The sequence below is a fragment of the Ruditapes philippinarum genome, unplaced genomic scaffold (genome assembly GCF_026571515.1).
Source record: "Ruditapes philippinarum isolate M1 unplaced genomic scaffold, ASM2657151v2 ctg7523_1_1_1_1, whole genome shotgun sequence".
Classification (NCBI taxonomy): Eukaryota; Metazoa; Mollusca; class Bivalvia; order Venerida; family Veneridae; genus Ruditapes; species Ruditapes philippinarum.
The window spans coordinates 1-20,910 of NW_026853992.1; the positions used below are offsets into that span (position 1 = coordinate 1).

Here is a 20,910-nt window from a genome sequence, read left to right on the forward strand (position 1 = left end):
GTGACGTTTTAAGGTAAATAATATCAATTAGCGCCATTAAAATATTTTGTTCCACTAATAAAAATATTGTATTTTATTTTTTTAGGAAAAACCGACGATTATCAGATGATGTCTACATACTGTTGACGATACAAACTTTAATTTATCAATTTCAATTGGATTTTATTGCTTGTATTTTCATCTTCAAAGATCCACATACTGTAGTAATATCTAATTACTTATCTATAGATATCATCGCACTTTAGTCTTTAAAGTGCATTTGTATGAGCAAGAAACAGAAGAAGAAAAAATGCTAGAGAACGCCCCAAACGACTAAAATAAAATTGTTACAGGAGATTTTGAATTAAGAAACATCTGCAGATGTGTTTTCATGGCGGTTATCATGGAATTTCAAAGTATCTAAATGTATTTTTCTTCTATCAGAAATGTTACGATCATATTTTCTTAAGATATTTAATAAGTTTATGTAATACTTTTGTTAAAAAAATCTTAACAGTCAGCCATGACTGTGTTCAATTTTATTATTTGAGCCGCGTCACGACAAAACCAACACTATGCGTTTGCGACCAGCATGGATCCAGACCAGCCTGCGCATCCGCGCAGTCTGATCAGGATCCATGCTGTCCGCTTACAAACCATATACCAAGTAGAGAAACTGATAGCGAGCAGCATGGATCCTGATCAGACTGCACGGATGCGCAGGCTGGTCTGGATACATGCTGGCCGCAAACACATAATGTTGGTTTTGTCGTGACGCGGCTCATTTAATATGAACAACTTATCAATAAGTTCAGAATAAAATCGTTCAGAATATATCGGTATTATTCAATTCTTAACAGAGTGGGGTAATTATTTTCTAATTTATGTGCATATGTAGTTTTGTAGTTTTATATTTTCATTATCAATTATTTGATTGTCGCTATTATAAAAGCCAATCTATGAAATATATTACTGATACAAGACAACTTTACAGCGAAACATGTAGCATTATATCCCTTTAAGTAATAACAAAAAATGGCAGTAACATTGAAAATTTAATGCATATTTTTATAAAAATTCGTCACATGACAAGCAAGAAAAAGATTTGATTTGAGGAATACGTGTGGGTTAATGACCGGGTTTAGAATGCATATTACTAATTACTACTTGTATGTTTTATTTAGAAGAGTAATTAGATGTGTGTAATATCAGTATATACATCATGGCTTTCTTGTAAACGTCCCTTGTACATTTACCAACAACTTGATAAGCCATTGTTCAAGTTTATTGGTAAGGTTCTTGTTCCTTGCTAGCAGATGAAACTTTTGATTAAGGGATAATAAGGTCAAAGGAGACAATTTCAGTGACATGTTTGGTAAAAAACTTGTCTGGTTAATATCTTGACAAGAATAAAGATAAATGTGTGCAACTTGGTAAAGACATTACACTTTGCCAACTCATGATGCACATTAATTCTCTGAATAATATCAAAGTTCAAGGTCAAAGTGACAATTTATATAAATTCCTTGTTCAAACAATCAATTCCTTGAGAAGGAAAAAATATATAACTTTGTTTTAATGTGTATAGACAGTCCAGACCTAAAATAATACTGCAAACAATCATTTAACACCTATTAATGCTGAAGCCATTTATCCAAAGTTCAAGGTCACTGTGGAAATTTGTAAAATCATATTTTCAAAGGTTGCATATCGTATAATATCCTTGAAATATCAATTACTTGAAATGTGTGCATATTTCCGTTAAAGTTGTTGTTTATGAAATGGTTAGTTTTTATTACATTTATTTTATTGTAAAATTGTGTCTTTCTTCCGTTTTCTACTTGAAATAACAGACATATAACAGAAATTAAAATTAAAACAAAGTTGTGCACATAGCTTGAAGGAGTTTCGATGTTTAATACTGACACAATGATTCAGGGGTGCGTTTATTATAGAAACTTTGTACTTATTCGTATTGGATTTTGTTCGAAACATAACTTTATCATCATTTAAAAACTTTATAAATGACCCGCATTATTGAAAAACGCAGTACATTTTGAAGTAAATGCTAGTACTTTTTTTTCAAACGTATTTCTTAATAAAAGCTATGAGACATATCAACATTGGAGATCATGATTGGATAAATCTCCATTAGGAAAAGTGAAGAAACTTGACTCTTTTTTTCACAACTTTGGGTTATTTGGCTTTCTGTATTCCTCATACTTATTATCCTAAGTATAAGGAAAAACTACAGAAGGTGTCAGATTAATTAACATTGACGAAGAGACAAAAAATATGTGCATATGTCCAGATCAATTAAATTAACATTATGAACCAGGACAATGACAGGGTTGTCACATACGTCAATTTTTCTTTCTTTCTTTCTTTCTTTCTTTCTTTCTTTCTTTCTTTATTTATTCATTCATTCATTTAAATATTAAATAGCTGAATGTGTCGCCGGCCTACTCAATGGGTAATGATAACGAAGCACTGGGTTGGTTCGACAGATTCTATTATATTTACATGGTAAATACGCTCCTGTAATGACATACATAAACAATAATAAGACACGGAACATACAAATAATTAACAATACAAATTCAGATCTATTGAAATACAATACACAATTACATATAAGCATATAAGATATTTTGAGAAAAAAAAAAATACTTAAGACAGCAATGTGCTTTCAAAATTTGTATATATTTAGGTCCGATTGGGAGCATCTCTGAAGTTGAGTCCGAGTGGGAGCATTTTCCATTTTTATAAAAAGAATTAAGAAAAACTGACTTTTGAATAGAAACATTTGAAACTAATATAGAATAATGGGTATACATGACTCGGCTTATGTTCCGGTACGTTAAAAATAATCTTAAAGAAGGTTTTCAACCTTATTTCATATATGTTTCGGGAGAAGTCGGAGTGGGAGCATTCAGAAAAAAACACTTATCCCGTTTTCAGGCCTAAACCAGGCAATAAATCTATAAACTTTTTTTACAATTATCTCTAGTACTATAGTCATTCTTTGGTGCGCTACATGATTTTTTAATGCTCTTACGTTTTCTTATAATAAAATTGTATTTTACCCTTGAGTCGACAAAAAAATGGTCCAAGTGGGAGCATTTAGCAGGTGCGCGATGACGTAGTATCCTACATTGATATAAGGCATTAAATACAAACGTTTACCTGTAGATATATCAATAAATAACTACAAAAAGGATGATAATAGTTTTTAAAGCATAAATGGCTGTTTACATTTGTTTTCAAAATATGGCGGATATCGATTATTCGATAGTGATTGGTTATTGATTTGTTATTGATAGAGAGGAGGTTAATCGAAATAAATACAGTAAAGAACGAACGTATAAGGAGGTCTGACTACATGCACTGACTATAAGCTACCACTACATTATAAATTATCTACATTAGTTTGGTGTTCAAATTATACTTTATTATTATGTAATTATGAATGTTTTATATTATAGTTATTAGTGTATGATTGATATTAATGTAGATACGTGTATATAATCATGTAGATAAGGTACTTTTATAAATAGTGTATGTTTAGTTAGTGTAAGTGTGTATATATCATTTAATTACGTGTATAATGCGTTTATCAGATAATTCAACCCTATGACACATTCCCCCCGGTTAAGAAATGGCGTCTCGACATTTAAACAGTATATACAAGGCAATTCTCAGGACACGGAAATCCATCTTCTTGCAAAGAATATGTTCATCGTAATGCATGATTACTGAAACTAAACGTCTGCTATCATATTGATCAACCGCAATATGTAAACGTAAGTAAACTCGATTTTCTGCTGAAGATACAATAAAAATGCATCATCCTGTATTGATCACAATTCATAATCATGTAAAAGCAATGTCATATGCAAACTATTTGATGTTCTGACAATGGTAAGTAGTATATTCACGCTCATCATATCCGATTTCAGAATGTATTATCATATCCGAGTTTCAGAATGTATCATTAATACATTGTTCTGTGTAGACAACATTCATCGTACAAACTATTTTAATACAATGTATTGCGTTCGGATTTTTCAATTCGTTAAAACGTATTCCATTAGCGTGTAGCAACATGATTTCCTAGTCAGATGTACATATTAGAGAGCTTCCAAAGGTAAGCATTTGCTCCATTATGAATCATCATTGTATTTGCTCATGTAAGTATGAATAATGAATATTATTCCGTCGCATCATCCAAAATCATGGTAAGTATTAAATTTATTCACATATTATAAACATTTGTCATACACGTACAATCCATTTAATAATATTCATCCATGTATGAAATACATAAAATATGTACTTGGTAAGTATCCTATACACTGGAAAATGCAAACATACAAGGTAAGTAACTTATTTACAGCAATTGTAAACTTTTCACACATCATATCAGTTCTATTTGGAATGTCAACTCAATGTAGGTAAGTCTTTATATGATTGTCAAAATATAGATGTCTTCCATTTCAGCATAGATAAATGAGGTAAGTATGTCTAAAACCACTATAAGTTACGATAATGTCGACTTTTCTAATCATCAGATGACAACCAATTTGGAGGATTTCTTTGTCTTTTAATTCTCTCTGTTTGTTCAGGTTTGTGGTTCATTACATTAGGTGTATCTTTTCTTCTCTGTGGAATGATGTATTTCTCGGTATTATTGTTTTTAAGACTTGCAATATCTGTTTCTTTACCAGCAACCATCGTTTTCATTGGTAACAGAAGATTTCTATGAAGTATTCTTGATTTTTTAGATTTACTGCCACATTGTTTTACAACGAACACTGGTGTATTTTCATTTGGTTGAGAAAGTATTTCATACGGAGTTGATTCCCATTTATCGGCGATCTTTTGTTTCCCTCTGAGTGTTACATTTCTTACTAAAACGATATCTCCTATTTGTAATTTTGCTGCTCTTGCTTTTAAATCGTACACATCTTTATTAGAATTAGCCATTTCTGTAGAAATTTTCTTTGCTTTTTATAGGCGAACTTCAGTCTATCCCTTAATTTCCTATCATATTCGTTCCTTGATTTAGCTTTGTCATCATCAAAATTTATACCAAGTAAGGCGTCTATGGCGAGTTTGGGTTGTCTTCCGAACATGAGAAAATATGGTGAGAACCCAGTGCTGTTGTGTATGGTTACATTGTAAGCATATACCAGGGGTGCAACAAAGGATTTCCAGTCGGACTTTTTACTTTTTTTCCAATGTGCCAAGCATCTTCAAGAGTGTCTGGTTGAAACGTTCTATCATACCATTTCCCATGGCGTGGTAAGGTGTGGTAAGTGATTTATTGGTACCACCCAAAATACACAATTCTTTAATGAGATTGGACTCGAAGTTAGCTCCCTGATCGCTATGTATTCTAGATGGAAATCCGTAGTGTACAATGAATTGGTCAAACAGTATTTTGGCAGTAGTTTTTGCAGTCTGATTTTTGGTTGGGTAAGCTTGGGCATATCTAGTAAAATGGTCCGTTATAACTAATATATGTTCAAAGCCACCTTTTGGATCTTTCAAGGCTCAAGTAGTCTATACAAATAATTTCCATTGGAGTAGTTGAAGAAATGTTTACAAGTGGAGCTACAGATGGTTTTGATTTTCTAGCGATGCATCGAGAGCAATTCCTGATCTTGTCTTCAATATAGGCATCCATACCAATCCAGAAGAAGCGTTGCTTGAAGAGAGATGTTGTTCTATCACGTCCCTGATGTCCGAAATCATCATGTAAGGCACGGAAAACTTCATCTTTGACAGCGTCTGGAAGTACGAGCTGCTTTTACCTTTGATCTTTGTATTGACTGTATCTAAACAATACACCTTCTTTAAGCTCAAGACTGTCCCACTCACGCAAATATCTAACCACTGGTGATATGTTGTTACTGACCCGCTTAGCTGTCGGTCGAGTTCCTTTTTCCATATGGTCGATTAGCTGACTTATAACAGGGTCCTCAAGTTGGGCTTTCCTCCAATCTTTTGAACTTAAAGAATGCGACTGAATGATGTCATCAGGAACTTCGTGTGTAACGATGGGATCAACTGTATCTAATGACTCTGGTGAAGCTACAGAAAAAACTAAAGGTGTTTCAGATGGAGAAGAAGATGTTGCTAAAGCCATCGCTGCAATACATTTACTTTCAAGATTTTCATCATTTAACTCTTTCTTTTCAAATGGTATGCGAGACAATCCATCGGCATCAGCATTGTTTTTACCGCTCCTGTAAGTTGTTTTGAAATTATAATTTGATAAGGCAGCCATCCACCTCTGTCCAGTTGCATCAAGTTTGGCAGTAGTTGTAACGTATGTAAGAGGATTGTTATCTGTAACAACTTCAAATGTCGTGCCATAAAGGTAATCGTGAAATTTCTCTGTAACAGACCACTTTAACGCAAGATATTCAAGCTTATGAGCAGGGTAATTCTTTTCAGATGGTTTAAGACTTCTGCTTGCGTACGCTACGACACGATCGATTCCATCTTGACGTTGATATAATACTGCACCAAGACCTTTGAAGAAGTCCCCCGTTGGGCGCAACTGTAGTGTATGTTTAGTTAGTGTAAGTGTGTATATATCATTTAATTACGTGTATAATGCGTTTATCAGATATTTCAACCCTATGACAAAGGCATTGATAGGAATCTTTATGTGTTACATTAATTTCAAAAGTGGTAACGTAGATTACAATCTATAAGTATATACAATTTGATAAAAGAGAATTAATTATTTTAACACATCGTTAACACTATTTTTATTCTAATCAATAAATAATTGTTTAAAACTTTGCTATTAATTTATGTTTTCTTGAAAACTAAGAATCGTATATTTCATTAATTTTGGAGACAACTCAGTTTTGTTTCATTTTAATTGTAAACTTAAGTACGCATTCCGGCATAAAAGAGCTTGAATATATTGTCGTTTTGTTATAATATGATATGTACAGTATTTGTGTATTAGAATGAAGTAACCCCTCACTGCGACAAATGATGTTTTTCGGTACTTTCTTTTATGTGTTTGTGCACGTGCGTGCGTGCGTGCGCGCGCGCGTGTGTGTGTTTTAAATACCAATCGCAGTCAGCTTATATTTTTATGATTTGAAGGTTTTTACTTCACACTATTGATAGTTTAATTTAAAATATGAAAAATGTTACATGATGTGGAGAATAAACGTAATGTCGATGGCTGTTTCTATGTTTTCTATGAATGTTTTTGTTTGTTTTATTACCAAAGTTTTGTAGCCCAGAGGATACATTATTTATATCTGTTTGAGCAGAAGTCTATTAATCTGTAATTGACTATCAACAAATGAACCGCGTCACGACAAAACCAACATTATGCGTTTGTGACCAGCATGGATCCAGACCAGACTGCGCATCTGCAAACCCTATTAAAAGTAGAGAAACTGGCAGCGAACAGCATGAATCCTGATCAAACTGCGCGGATGCTCAGGCTGGTCTGGATCCATGCTGGTCGCTAACCCACTATGTTGGTTTTGTCGTGACGCGGCTCAAATATTCATTTAAGTTTACATTCACTCTGTCCTTGTTTACTTATTTACAATGTCTTATGTAATTTTGGTAATCAAATGTGTTATATTTCATGTGTTTTATTCAATAACAGCCGTTTTTATTATAATTATCACTTGATTATGATTCCAATTAGACTGGAGACCGGGAGATATGAAAACATCCAAGAGAACTTTAAAAGATAATGCCCGATATGTAAACTCTCAATTGAAGTTCTGTTCGAATACTTTTCCTTCCATGATCTAAGAGAGATGTTAATTTCTAAATCCATGAAATAGATCATAGCTTTGTTAATTTCAATTACCAGGAAAAATTTATTTTGTACTCTCCAACAAGGATATTGTAAGGGGAACTGCCAAAGCCTGTTGCGCTATTTTAAAAGAAAGAAATAATTTGTTATAAAAATAACATTTATCTTACCGTATTATTTGTAATTTAAGTAATACTTTTCTTGTACTTACTTGGTGTTATTTTATGTTTAAATAACAATAACATTTTTATGTTTAGTTAACTAACTTTTATGGCAGACTAAAGTTCGACCCATATTTTATACAATATTTCAGATAGCAGGACATTTTGTCAGAGTATTGAGTTGTCAAGGTTTTATAAGACTTTTATGTAGATTACATATTAGCAAGGGTATTTTAGCTTTTATCTGTTGATATTTAGATAATGTGTAAGTTTTAAGTTAAATAAGTGAGGAGTTGCCTCCAATATAACTGTAGAAAGACCATACAGCCAATGTTATGATTTTATGTTTTACAATAATTTGTAATTGAAATATTGTAAATGTTATGTATGGATGAGACTTTAATACATGTAATAAAGAGTAAATTTAAAATGAAAAAAAGAAAGTATGTAGTAAATCGATATTGTGGCGAATCGTTACATTACCATACATATTCATGACTCGCGTTAGCCATTTTGTCAAGTAATTAGTATGCAACCATTTCCCTCGCTTGACCAAGTGTGCAACCATTTTCCTCGCTTGATCAATTACGCAACCCTTTCCCTCGCTTGACCAAGTGTGCAAACATTTCCCTCGCTTGACCAAGTGTGTAACCATTTCCTTCGCTTGACCAAGTGTGCAACCATTTACCTCGCTTTTCAAGTATGCAACCATTTACCTCGCTTGACCAAGTGTGCAACCATTTCCCTCGCTTGACCAAGTGCCATTGATATTGTTAAATTGCTTCCTTTTGGTTATTTCACTGAATTATACTTTTAAAGACATTTTCCATGAATCTGGAGGTGTGCCGCTTTTAATCAAATTAAGTAGCTTCAAATAAATTTAATCAAATCATAATTTTTAAAACAAACTTAAAATCAAATCAAATAAAATAATTTAATCTATTCGTTTATAACGGCTGAAATTGTAATAAAGCTTCCTAGCTGTAATTGAACGCCTATATTGATCATGCAGGGTCTAAAAAAATTGAAAGGCACGTACTGAATCTACTGAAACAGACATAGTTTTTTCTATAAATAGATATAATAGAAACAACTACGAAAACGTTTATATTTAACTTTTTTCTCCGTGGAGATACATCTATAATTTATAATTTTAGATGTACTTCTTTGTTTTTAATTATACATGTATCTATACGTACGTACCTATAGATCGATCAACTTCTAGTTCTACAAAATTTCAAAATTAAAATATTCACGCTTGAATTGCAACTTATCAACTTTATTAAACAAACGACATATTTTTATTATCAAAACGTGCATTTCAAAAGGAATAAGTGCGATTTGATTTAAAACATTTGATTAATATGGTAAATGACTATCTATCCGCTGCGTCATGCTTATCACGTTCTCTTTCCAATACAGTGATACAATGAATGGTTTCATGTCCTTGACCTAAAGGTTTAATCTTGACGGACTACTTTTTACGGGGAATTACAAATGGAAATCGAAACTAGACAGATATTAACCGGTTAGAAGGTAAGATTGTTTAACTTATTTTGTAGATCTGCAGTGCTTTCATCAATAAAAATAATATCGAAACTATTTAGAAGGTTAAAAGGCTAGTAGAGCTTATCAGTACTGTAGATTTCAACAGCAGAAAACGTTTTTTTTATTTGAGCTAGTGCGTAGCCAAGACGGGTAAACTGTACACCCCACAACTTGGTTTGCAGCCTATTGGTTACTGAAGTAATTTATATTTCAATAAAGTATGCTACGTCGTTACTAGGCCTGAATAGTGATGATCATACTAAAGCCCTTTTGGCTTTTATTTTTTGTCAGTACTGTCACCGGGAAGGGTGAGGGGGGGGGGGGGGGGGGTCTGACCCCCACAAAGTGGGGGGGGGGGGTTCTGACCCCCACAAATCTAAAAAAACACAGATATATAAACAATCTTATATTTAGCTCCATGGTTAAACATAAAAGTAGATATGCACTATTTAACACCAAATAAGCACAGGAACTTGAAATTTTTATCAATTACCCATAATAATATCCAAAATACCCCCTATACTGCAGTATAATCTTAATTAATTAAGCAACTAGTTAACCTCTTAATTAACTAGTTAGTTATCAGGTTATCTGGTGGCAGAAATATACATAATTTTCAACAAATATATCTACTTAATTAAGTTAATATACCTTCTTCGTACTGATACATGTACCATTGATGCTATTTTCTATGGTGGCATATTTCTGCCACCAGATAACCTGATAACTATGCACTAGCTCAAATAAAAAGTTTTTCAGTTGAAATCTACACGTAATAATCAAAGGGGATCAGCGCATTGAATGTTCACAAAATATGAACATTCAATGCGCTGATCCCCTTTGATTATTACGTGTAGATTTCAACTGTTCAACAACAGAAAAACTTTTTATTTGAGCTAGTGCATAGCTTGACCGGTTACCATTATACATGTACAATATCTATAGGATGATTAACCCTGCATGTGCAACTGGGTTTGCAGCCTACTGGTAACTTCTCCATATAACTTGGTTTTTTATTATAATTTTCATATTTTGACAGCATAGAGTTCATGGAGCATATTTCTTCAATCAGTTATGTCAGTCAATATATATATAGCACAAGTCAGTTTGATGATAATTAAGTAATTAAATAATTAAATAAGTAATTAAATAAAAAAAGTATTAGATAATTAATTAAGTGATTAAGTAAGTAATTAAATAATTAAATAAGTAATTAAATAAAAAAAGTATTAGATAATTAATTAAGTGATTAAGTAAGTAATTAAATAATTAAATAAGTAATTAAATGAAAAAAGTATTAGATAATTAATTAAGCGATTAAGTAAGTAATTAAATAATTAAATAAGTAATTAAATAAAAAAAGTATTAGATAATTAATTAAGCGATTAAGTAAGTAATTAAATAATTAAATAAGTAATTAAATAAAAAAAGTATTAGATAATTAATTAAGCGATTAAGTAAGTAATTAAATAATTAAATAAGTAATTAAATAAAAAAAGTATTAGATAATTAATTAAGTGATTAAGTAAGTAATTAAATAATTAAATAAGTGATTAAATAAAAAAAGTATTAGATAATTAATTAAGTGATTAAGTAAGTAATTAAATAATTAAATAAGTAATTAAATAAAAAAAGTATTAGATAATTAATTAAGTTATTAAGTAAGTAATTAAATAATTAAATAAGTAATTAAATAAAAAAAGTATTAGATAATTAATTAAGTGATTAAGTAAGTAATTAAATAATTAAATAAGTGATTGAATAAAAAAAGTATTAGATAATTAATTAAGTGATTAAGTAAGTAATAAAATAATTAAATAAGTAATTAAATAAAAAAAGTATTAGATAATTAATTAAGTGATTAAGTAAGTAATAAAATAATTAAATAAGTAATTAAATAAAAAAAGTATTAGATAATTAATTAAGTGATTAAGTAAGTAATTAAATAATTAAATAAGTAATTAAATAAAAAAAGTATTAGATAATTAATTAAGTGATTAAGTAAGTAATTAAATAATTAAATAAGTAATTAAATAAAAAAAGTATTAGATAATTAATTAAGTGATTAAGTAAGTAATTAAATAATTAAATAAGTAATTAAATAAAAAAAGTATTAGATAATTAATTAAGTGATTAAGTAAGTAATTAAATAATTAAATAAGTAATTAAATAAAAAAAGTATTAGATAATTAATTAAGTGATTAAGTAAGTAATTAAATAATTAAATAAGTAATTAAATAAAAAAAGTATTAGATAATTAATTAAGTGATTAAGTAAGTAATAAAATAATTAAATAAGTAATTAAATAAAAAAAGTATTAGATAATTAATTAAGTGATTAAGTAAGTAATTAAATAATTAAATAAGTAATTAAATAAAAAAAGTATTAGATAATTAATTAAGTGATTAAGTAAGTAATAAAATAATTAATTAAGTAATTAAATAAAAAGATAAATAATTAAGTAAGTAGTTAAATAATAATTAAAAAAGTGATAAAGTAAAAATAATTAAATAAGTTATTAATTAAAAAAATAATTAATTAAATAATGAAGTAAGTAAATTAAATAAAACAGTTCAATCAGTATTACTAAGTAATTAAATAAAAAAAAACAAGTAATTAAGAAAGTAATTAAATAAAAATTTAATAATTAAGAAAGTAACTGTATAAAAAAAAATAATAATTAAGTACACAAGTAAATAAAATTAAAATGAATAACTCAATAATAAAGTATGTACTAATATAATAAAAAAATAAATTTAATTACATAATTCAGTAATTAAGTTTCATGATAGAGTGCACAATATTTATATCATATACAGCTGTTGCAATTTTCTGAAAAAATAAATTGAATGTGAATGATTTAAGTGATATCTGAATCTTTTATAAATGTAATATATGTGTCTGTTTATATAAATGTAATATATATGAGTCTGTTTATATAAATGTAATATATATGAGTCTGTTTATATAAATGTATTATATATGAGACTGTTTATATAAATATAATATATATGGGACTGTTTATATAAATATAATATATATGGGACTGTTTATATAAATGTAATATATGTGAGTTTGTTTATATAAAGGTAATTTATATGAGACTGTTTATATAAATGTTTTATATATGAGACTGTTTATATAAATGTAATATATATGAGTCTGTTTATATAAATGTATTATATATGAGACTGTTTATATAAATATAATATATATGGGACTGTTTATATAAATATAATATATATGGGACTGTTTATATAAATGTAATATATGTGAGTTTGTTTATATAAATATGATATATATGAGACTGTTTACACAAATGTAATATATGAAACTGTTTATATAAATATAATATATATGAGACTGTTTATATAAATGTTATATATAAATATATATATGAGACTGTTTATATAAATGTAATATATGAGGCTGTTTATATAAATGTAATATATGAGACTGTTTATATAAATGTTTTATATATGAGACTGTTTATATAAATGTAATATATGAGACTGTTTATATAAATGTAATATATGAGACTGTTTATATAAATGTAATATATGAAACTGTTTATATAAATGTAATATATGAGACTGTTTATATAAATGTAATATATGAAACTGTTTATATAAATGTAATATATGAGACTGTTTATATAAATGTAATATATGAAACTGTTTATATAAATATAATATATATGAGACTGTTTATATAAATGTAATATATGAGGCTGTTTATATAAATGTAATATATGAGACTGTTTATATAAATGTAATATATGAGACTGTTTATATAAATGTAATATATGAGAATGTTTATATAAATGTAATATATGTGAGACTGTTTATATAAATATAATATATATGAGACTGTTTATATAAATGTAATATATGAGACTGTTTATATAAATGTAATATATGTGAGTTTGTTTATATAAAGGATATATATATGAGACTGTTTATATAATATAAATGTAATGTATATGAGACTGTTTATATAAATGTAATGTATATGAGACTGTTTAAATAAATGTAATATATGAAACTGTTGATATAAATGTAATATATGAGAGTTTGTTTATATAAAGGTAATATATATGAGACTGTTTATATAAAGGTAATATATATGAGACTGTTTATATAAATGTAATATATGAAACTGTTTATATAAATGTAATAAATGAGACTGTTTATATAAATGAAATATATATGAGACTGTTTATATAAATGTAATATATATGAGACTGGTTATATAAATGTAATATATGAAACTGTTTATATAAATATAATATATGAGACTGTTTATATAAATGTAATATATGAGACTGTTAATATAAATGCAATATATATGAGACTGTTTATATAAATGTAATATATGAGACTGTTTATATAAATGTAATATATGACACTGTTTATATAAATGTAATATATGAGACTGTTTATATAAATGTAATATATGAAATGTTTATATAAATGTAATATATGAAAATGTTTATATTAATGTATACATTTGCATGCAGAGAAAGTAAGTATAGCAGATCTAAAAAATGCTGAGAGTTTATCTCCTGAGTATTAAAAAATTTAAACTAATGTAGTCATAGAATACAGTATCTTATTTAAGAAATAATATATCTCAAACAGTGATTTTATCGCTCAATAACATCACTGTTTGGAGTTCGGATGTGAGGAATTATGTCACGAGGGCGTAGCCCGAGTGATATTATGATGCGCATAGGAACGACAAACAGTGATGTTATCAAGCGATAAAATCACTGATTTGGATATATTATTTCGATTCTTGAACACGACATTAACAAATAAATGTTGAGGTACTTGATAGTTAAGCAAAATTGTGCCTGATTTGTTGCTGAACTTATTTTCAGCGCGTCGGATTTTTAGTGGTTACGACACGTGTATAATGATTACGTCACATGTCTAAATATAGAACGTCAAACTGTGCATCTGTTGCATAATAACACACACTTTTTGTTCTTCTATGTTCAATAGGGAAAAATGCGGGTTGTGTTAGAATTCTCATTAGAGTTATATACCTTAGCTACATGTATTATACCTCACATACAAAATCGCATTTATAATATTACAATAAATTGTGTTGCTGATGGTTTGAAGCTGGTCAAAATTTATATAAGTAGGCATTTACAAAATTAAATTAGTTGTGTGGCTGACTAATTTATTGTTTTGTAAATATGTATTTAAAAAACATTTAACTATATTTAAAACTGATGTTTCATGTGTAGTTCAAATACTGGTTGTCATAACGAAGTATTAAATGCTTGTTATAATATATCCTCATTAATAGACCGCCATTCGTCTTTGTGAACAACATTCTTATGATTACTGGCCTTGTAAAATTAATATATGAGCCACATCACGACAAAACCATCTTAATGCGTTTGCGGCCAGCAATTGGATCCAGACCAGCCTGCGCATCTGCACAGTCTGATGTTGATCCATACTGTTCACTTACAAACCCTATTACAAGTAGAGAAACTGATAGCGAACAGCATGGATCCTGATCAGACTGCGCAGATGTGTTGGTTTTGTCGTGATGCGGCTCAATTATTATGTTTTAGTTTTTATACAGAATTTATTTTAGTTTGATTGTGTAGGAAGCTATAAGCTTATAGACACACTTTCGAATCTGTTCCTGGAACCAACCAGTACTGAGCAATGAGTGTAAAGTTTCTTGCTCAAGGAAACAACGACTTGCCCCCTGACGGGGTTTGAACCCATACGGCTAGCGATCATTAGATTACTAGTCCGACGCGTTAACCACTCGGCCATGCCGCCACTTAATGGCGCCACTATTATGTGTATATCATTTACAAGTTATTATTATTTAGGGAATTTACATATTTAAAGTAACATCAGTTTTAATTAATAAGATTCGTTGTCTTATTGCGCAGTAATTAAATCATATAAATCTATGATATCACTTTATCATATTTGTCCTTATATGTGATTTTCAATCAATTGTAACTATGAGACCCCACACCTTTGAAAGGACAGAGGGTAGTTAGGGAAATGAATGTATAATTGTATTCTAGACTTTATGAGCTTCCACCAGCCCTTTCAGACAAGTTGTGAGTACAGACCACGATGGGGTAAATGAGTTGAATATTTTACCTTTTGACAGCCCTTGAGTTTTGTCCAGACCACAGTATCAGGGCACTGGAAGGGCATTTTATTGATTTAATGAAAATCAAAGCTGAAATCTCTGCTATTTCCCAGGACTGATATGACTGGAATGTTCTTGAAGCATATGATATTTGAGAGTTAATGTTGTAGGCAATAACCTTGAAATATAAAATACATGTATATCAGCATTTTTAAGTTATATATTTTTGTTGAAAATTTCAGTTTTGTGAGTAAAGTAACAATGGAAAAAGATGAGAATAAAAAGAAAAAAGGTTCAGGTAAGTTACGTTTTTGAAGTTATTATAAAACTGCTTAATTCAAACATATTTAAAGTTTAAGAAGCAAGATATTTCTTCCACATGAGTCAGGTCGATATATCCTAAATTTTTAGCTAAGGGTGCAGCTTTAAAGACTTTATTCTCATGCAGTAAAATTTTAGGTAATTTTTCAAGCAGAGATCTTCCTCTGTAATTACTTATGTTGCTGTCTTATTACTCAGGTATATAATTTTATATAGGCACATTTTTGGCTCATGGAATCTCTCATCTTTAAAGCAGCATGCCTCCAGATTCATAAAAACAATCATATTTTCTTTAAAAATTTTAAAATGTATTTAAAAGCATAATATCGTGAAGCAACCAAAAAGGAAGCAATTAGCACATTATCAATCGCACTTGCATCCCATGTAAATTACCAAAAAGAGGTTACAATATGCCAAAATAACCCTTACTGCATTAGTAAAGCAGTATTGTTTTAAAAACTGAAAATTAATCATTAATCGCACAAAACATGTAAATTATTACATGAATCTTGAATCTTTTTACTTTTTCAAAAATGTTAGTACATTTTCTCAAGTTTTATTTAGATTTTATTGACATACTTTGGTTCATCTGGAGGCATGCTGCTTTGATGGTGTCAAACTGTTTATAAATTTAAAACAACATCTCCTATACCAATTGGAAAATATTGTTAGGACTGACCAGAAATGTTCCTGGCACAAAGCTCTATAAAATTGTTTAAAGATTTCCATTCCATGCTAAATTCTGGTCACCATAGCAAATGAAAGATTTTACAACTAAAAAATCCAGAGTCAGAGCTTAGATATTAAGCCTGAAACATCTTCGTCTAGTTGTCTACTAAGTTTCCAAGTTTTTATTTGGCTCTACTATGGGGCCCGAAATAAAGCATGAAGGGCAATGGAGGTTTTCAGCTTGAAAAAGTTTTCAGTTCAAAATCGGTTACACCCCAGGGGGGTCATAGATTTTTGTTAATGTATAATGTAAAAACAAAAAATATTCTTCTTTTATAACAAAGGGGCTTTATCTTAGATATTTGGTATGAAACATTGTCTGGTGGACCACTACAAAAATTCTTCAAATTATAACCTCTGGGGCAGAATTGGCCTGGTCTCCTGGAGAACATTACCTTTTATGTATATAGTAAAAATTAAGGCAAAAGAAACCGAATTTAACATGATTAAATTACATGATTACGATTATTGCTAGAATTATCTCCCCATAAACTTAGATTATTTTACTTGAAAAATGTTATTTTTTACTATAATTTTTTTTAGTTTTAAAGGTATCTACCTCAAACTTTCAACACATATTCCTTATCATCATTTACATTTTTATGCCCCCACAATGTGGTCCGTCAGTCCGTCCGTCCGTCCGTACATCCCGAAATTTTGTGAACGCAACTCCTCTTAAACAGGTTGGCAGATTTTTCTTAAACTTACAGGGATAAACAACCTTAATGTGTAGATGGTAGTAAAGGAAGGAATTTTTGCTTCAACCAAATTTAGCAGAATTATGGCCCTTTGTTGATTTTTTCACTAGATACTATGTAGAAATTTTGTGAACGCAAATCCTCTTAAACTGGATGGTAGATTTTGCTTAAACTTACAGGGATGTACAACCTTAATGTGTAGATGGTAGTCAAGGAAGGAATTTTTGCTGCGACCAAATTCAACAGAATAATGGCCCTTTTTTTATTTTTTCATTATATACTATGTAGAAATTTTGTGAACGCAACTCCTCTTAAACCGGATGGCAGATTTTGCTTAAACTTCCAGGGATTAACAACCTTAATGTGTAGATGGTAGTAAATGAAGGAATTTTTGCTGTGACCAAATTTAACAGAATTATGGCCCTTTGTTGATTTTTAGTTTTCAATTTGTGTCACATGTAGTCCAAAAAATATTTGACCTAGAGTCACAAGATTAACAGAACAGTGGCGTGTGGGGGCATCCGTGTCCTATGGACACATTTCTAGTATTTGACAAGGTTCATAACTCTTGAAGCAATATTTACATATTTATCGTTCTTTGAACTTAGGATTTTCTTTAATAAATATTATAACTTCTTTACTTTTTAAGGAATCTACCGGTACTTCAAACTTCAAATATATATTTCTTATCACTACACACATGTTGTGTGACAATGTTCATAACTCTAGTGTGACTATTTCCAGAATTATTCCCCTTGATTTGGAATTTATGTTAACAATGTTATTTTTTACTATAACTTAATACATAAATTATAATTATACATAATTGATTTTTTTCATAGTTTTGTCTTCCTTACTGCGTCCAGTATTTTATTATTTTAGCTTTGCTGTCTCCTGTGACAGCCTCTTGTTGTTATTTTTGGTTTCTGAAATACATATTTTTTTGTGATGGTATCAATATATTGATAACTGTTACTAAAAATGTAATAGGGCATCAGTGATCTAGTTATTAAGGTCTTTAACAAATTACTTCTCCCAGTCTGTTGTAGGTTTGAATCCCGCCAGTGATTTTAGATTTATTTTAATGGAAGAAGTTATATCCAGGTAGCTTAGGGAATGTCAATACAGGTTTTACTCAGTTGCCTGCTTGTGCCTGTATTAATGAATGGAAGTGCACCTGAGGTCTTCCTTCACCAATAAAGCTGGAAAGTCACCTGTGTTTGTGCAATGTTAAACCCAACAAAGAAATCTGCTTTGCAAATCATATACCATGCATGTACAGAAATGCAACATATATATAGCATATTAATATTGTGATTTAACATATAATTTGTATCATACATAATTATGAATATATTAAAGTAATGAATGATTTATAGTTGAAATTTTTATTGTGTTTCAGAAACAAAGGCAAAGAAGAAGGCAGCTCAAAATAAGGATGAACTTACACTGACTAAAGGAAAGACTATAAATATTATAGATAAAGATTTAGAAGAAAGTGGATGTGGGAATGAGGAATTAAATGGTCAAATAGGTGACTCTCAAGATAACAATGAAGAAATCATCAAAGAAGAGGTAAGAGTGATCTGCCTTTAATTACTTAATATCTTCTTTTTATCAAATTTTATCGTGTAAGGATTTTTTTGTTATAATCAAATGATCATGAAAACCTGTTGTATTGAGCAGATAAAACTTTCTATTTAAGACTGGGAAAGACATGGATTGTTTTTGAAATTTACTATATTATATATACATTTGAAATATGTATAAAGCTGATTGCCTGTGATAACTAAGATACATTTATAGTACATTAAGTTTAAGGCATTAAGACTTATAGGAGCTTTGTATTACATGAAGTTGTTTTACATATTAACACAAAATATCAGATGCTGCTGGTCTTCTACAGATGATTTAAGTGATATGTTGAGAATTTTATTAAATTTAGTTATTTGCTGAGTAAGATAATTGTTAGATCTGTTTGGTACAGATTTCCATGAATGCTAAATGGATAAAGTTAATAAATGTAACACTTCAAAGATCGTGCTAAACAGAGAACTGGCTGAAAGTATTGTTAAAACATAGATATCATAAAATTTTGATATTTTTCTTTATTATTTTTTTTTAAACCAGACTATAAAATTATGCAGAAATATTTGAAAATCTTTATTTATACATTTTATATTTAAAGTGTGTGTATTTTCGTAAAATACACTATACCTGTATTAATACTTCAACTTCAAAATGACTTAAAAATTAAATTTCTGACTCTTGTCATTCATAAGCTTCAAATTAAAAGGACATTGTATGTAAAATAATGTTTTTAAAAAAGCAGATTTTCATCTTCGTAATAAATTCTGGAAACAAAGTGATCCCTCGGAAGCATCAATCACAACAAAATAACATAAGAATTGCAGACTCGGTTTGATCGAGTCTGTACATGAGGGAAAATGAATAAGTGCAACATCCCTCACACCCCCCTAGCACCGGCTTGAGCGATACTCAATTCTCAACACTTAATAGTGCTGGCATCAATGATCCCGAAGGACCAGAAAATATAACAACACTGAAGTGAAGTGCGGGGCAACTTTTTACAGCTGCCACACAGCACTTGACACCTTTGTTGTGAAGTATAAAATTCTGGAAACAAAGTGATCCCTCGAAGCATCAATCACAACCACCATAAAGCCATTTTGTTGGCAGTCATCTTATCTTGCAAATGTAGTCCTACATGTACTTAACTTGTAAATTTTCAGTTAGGATTATTTTCAGGTAAACAAAGACACACAACCCACGTGTAACTTTTATTTCCCCTATCAATGTTGTCCTAAATAATCAATAGCAGTAGCTGTTGCATAATGATTTTTTTTAATATGACCATGTATTTAAGCCACTTCAGAATTTTAACATGATCTGAATATTTTTTCTGCAAATGTTTTTTTTTGCATTAGTAGTAAATAGATGGCTTTAATATAAGTGTTAAAAAAACTCAGAGAAGGGTAAGTGATTGTAATGTTGCTAAAATATAGTAACAAAATTAAATTTTAAACAAGGACTAATGCTCGACTATTCTTAGTGCTTGTAAAAGAGCCTTGATAATATAATATTTTCTAAGTTAAAAAAAGGGCAACATTTTTCTTTAAATCCAAATTACAGTTATAGGCCTTGGAAAGAGTCCTATTATGCTCTCAAAAGAAGAATTTCAACTTGTTTCAAAGCTTGATGTCAATAGAATATGAAAATAGCTGAGGTGGTTCATGTACACAAACTTTTATGTAAATTCTAAGTTGAAAAAGGGGCTTCAATCTGCCAAATGCTTCATAGAGTTACCCCCTCCTGTCTACAGGTTGGGGTCATGATGGTGAACAAAGTGTGCAAAGTTTCAAAGTCATATGTCAATGGACTTTGAAAATATTCTACATGTCACAATGACCAACAACTTCTGTTACACAGAGAATGACCTCAGGTGACTGATGAACAGATAGCAGATTTGGTCAAGGGACATAATGACACAAAGTTAAGATTAAAGTCA

At 29.6% G+C, this 20,910-nt stretch overlaps 1 protein-coding gene across 3 annotated transcripts in view; it reads left to right on the forward strand.

Moving 5' to 3' along the window:
* The first annotated feature begins 9,378 nt into the window (after positions 1-9,378).
* The window catches only part of LOC132738635 (uncharacterized), a 33,759-nt gene continuing 22,227 nt past the window's right edge, over positions 9,379-20,910 (forward strand). The window contains exons 1-3 of one of the 3 annotated variants that reach the window (XR_009626902.1): positions 9,379-9,483; positions 15,876-15,931; positions 18,784-18,956. Coding sequence is in view for 2 of the 3 variants with exons in the window: in XM_060726193.1 (XP_060582176.1) it covers positions 15,895-15,931; positions 18,784-18,956 (210 nt within the window). In the remaining variant the exon portion in view is untranslated. The remainder of the gene's footprint in view (positions 9,484-15,875; positions 15,932-18,783; positions 18,957-20,910) is intronic. The other 2 variants (XM_060726193.1, XM_060726194.1) reach the window with 2 other exon arrangements.